General features: G+C 39.4%; 1 protein-coding gene across 1 annotated transcript; it reads left to right on the top strand.

The window, feature by feature from the left end:
* Positions 1 to 555: 555 nt before the first annotated feature.
* On the top strand, positions 556 to 1,131 carry LOC121782673 (stemmadenine O-acetyltransferase-like). Its single transcript, XM_042180624.1, has 2 exons — positions 556 to 810; positions 901 to 1,131. Exons 1-2 carry the CDS (start codon positions 556 to 558, stop codon positions 1,129 to 1,131), a joined length of 486 nt encoding a protein of 161 aa, XP_042036558.1.
* Positions 1,132 to 1,379: the final 248 nt, after the last annotated feature.

Genomic DNA, 1,379 nt, shown 5'->3' with positions numbered 1-1,379 from the left:
TATACTTATAGCACAAAATAAACAAATAATTAAATTCTACTAGTATTATTTTATTTTAGATAAGTTACGACAAACAAAAGAAAAACTAAGTTTAGAGGCGAATAGTAAAAGCTAGGCAAGATAATTAGAGCGTGTTTGGTAGTGCAAATGGGTTTTGGAGTGTTAACTTAAATCTTTAGGTATGAGTCAGGTTACAGAACTTCATAATGTTATTCTATTTCAGTGAGTAGCTGATACCGTAGGACAAGTTACCGCAATTGTGAAGGCTCTTAAAGACTTGGTAGGTCGGGGCTAGAACTCCAATAATGGCTACAAAGAGACTTTCCTAGAACTGACTTGAGGAGGATTACTCCACACCTTTACTCGAAGATAACTGTGTGGAAGAAATCCTATAACGCACTATCGAGTATCATGGCCCTTCTGGGATGACTGAAAATATATTTTCGGGAAGGATAGGGCTATTGGTATCACCAGATAAGTTCGTCCCTTTCACCACTTTCACTAAATACATGGCCGCTGAGCCTGCAAAGTTTGTAACCAGAAGATACGTTTTCGATGCTTCTGCTTTATCCATTCTCAAAGCCCAACTGGTCAGTCCCATCACGCGTGGATGTGGTGACCGCCTTGATATGCAAATGCTTCATGGAGGCTGTGGCGGAGGAGGATGAACCGAAGCCCTTGGTGATGGCTCATTCAGTCAACTTGCGGAGGCGGGCAGTGCCACCATTTCCAGAGGATAGTTTTGGTAATTTCGTGTGGACACCTGTTGCTGTTTGCAACAACCCTAAAGAAAAGAAGTTGAGAGAGTTGGTGTGGGAGTTGAAGAAAATATAGATGGTGAGTTTGTGAGGCGTTTAGGAAAAAGATGCCTCAACAAGCTAAGTTGCTTGGTATTACAAGTTGGGTCTGAATGAGGTTGACTTTGGATGGGGAAAGCCTGTGTGGCTCTCAGGGAATGTTGCGGATAACTCGGAATCGGAAACTGTGGGTAATGGTAACTTTGTAACCTTGATAGATACGAGAGGCGGAGGGATAGAAGCGTGTGTTATTTTTGATAAAAAATACATTGCCAAATTTGAGGAAAATGACCATATTCGTAAGTATGCTCATGTTAACCCTGGCCTAGTGTGATTTGAGTTTTCTACGCTAGGTGTGCTTTGTGGAATAACTTCAATTTCATGGCTCATGTGTTTTTTGTTCGTTCTTGTCTTTTTGTGCGATTTAGTTTTAATATTCTGTGTTTGTTGAATATGTACTGCAATAAAATTCCATGTTACGGGTCAATATATTTATACTTCTCTCATCTTTGAGATATTTTTTTTACACCAAATTTAATAATTGGTGCTTAAAATATATTAGGAGAGAGAAATAAAATGTCA

Source organism: Salvia splendens, chromosome 20 (genome assembly GCF_004379255.2).
Source record: "Salvia splendens isolate huo1 chromosome 20, SspV2, whole genome shotgun sequence".
Classification (NCBI taxonomy): domain Eukaryota; kingdom Viridiplantae; phylum Streptophyta; class Magnoliopsida; order Lamiales; family Lamiaceae; genus Salvia; species Salvia splendens.
This window is presented reverse-complemented; position numbering and strand designations above follow the sequence as displayed.

Coding starts and splice junctions, on each gene's coding strand:
- LOC121782673 (XM_042180624.1), top strand. CDS start 556: ATGCTTCTGCTTTATCCATTCTCAAAGCCCAACTGGTCAGTCCCATCA. Junction 811..900: donor AAAAGAAGTTGAGAGAGTTG/GTGTGGGAGTTG, acceptor TGGTATTACAAG/TTGGGTCTGAATGAGGTTGA.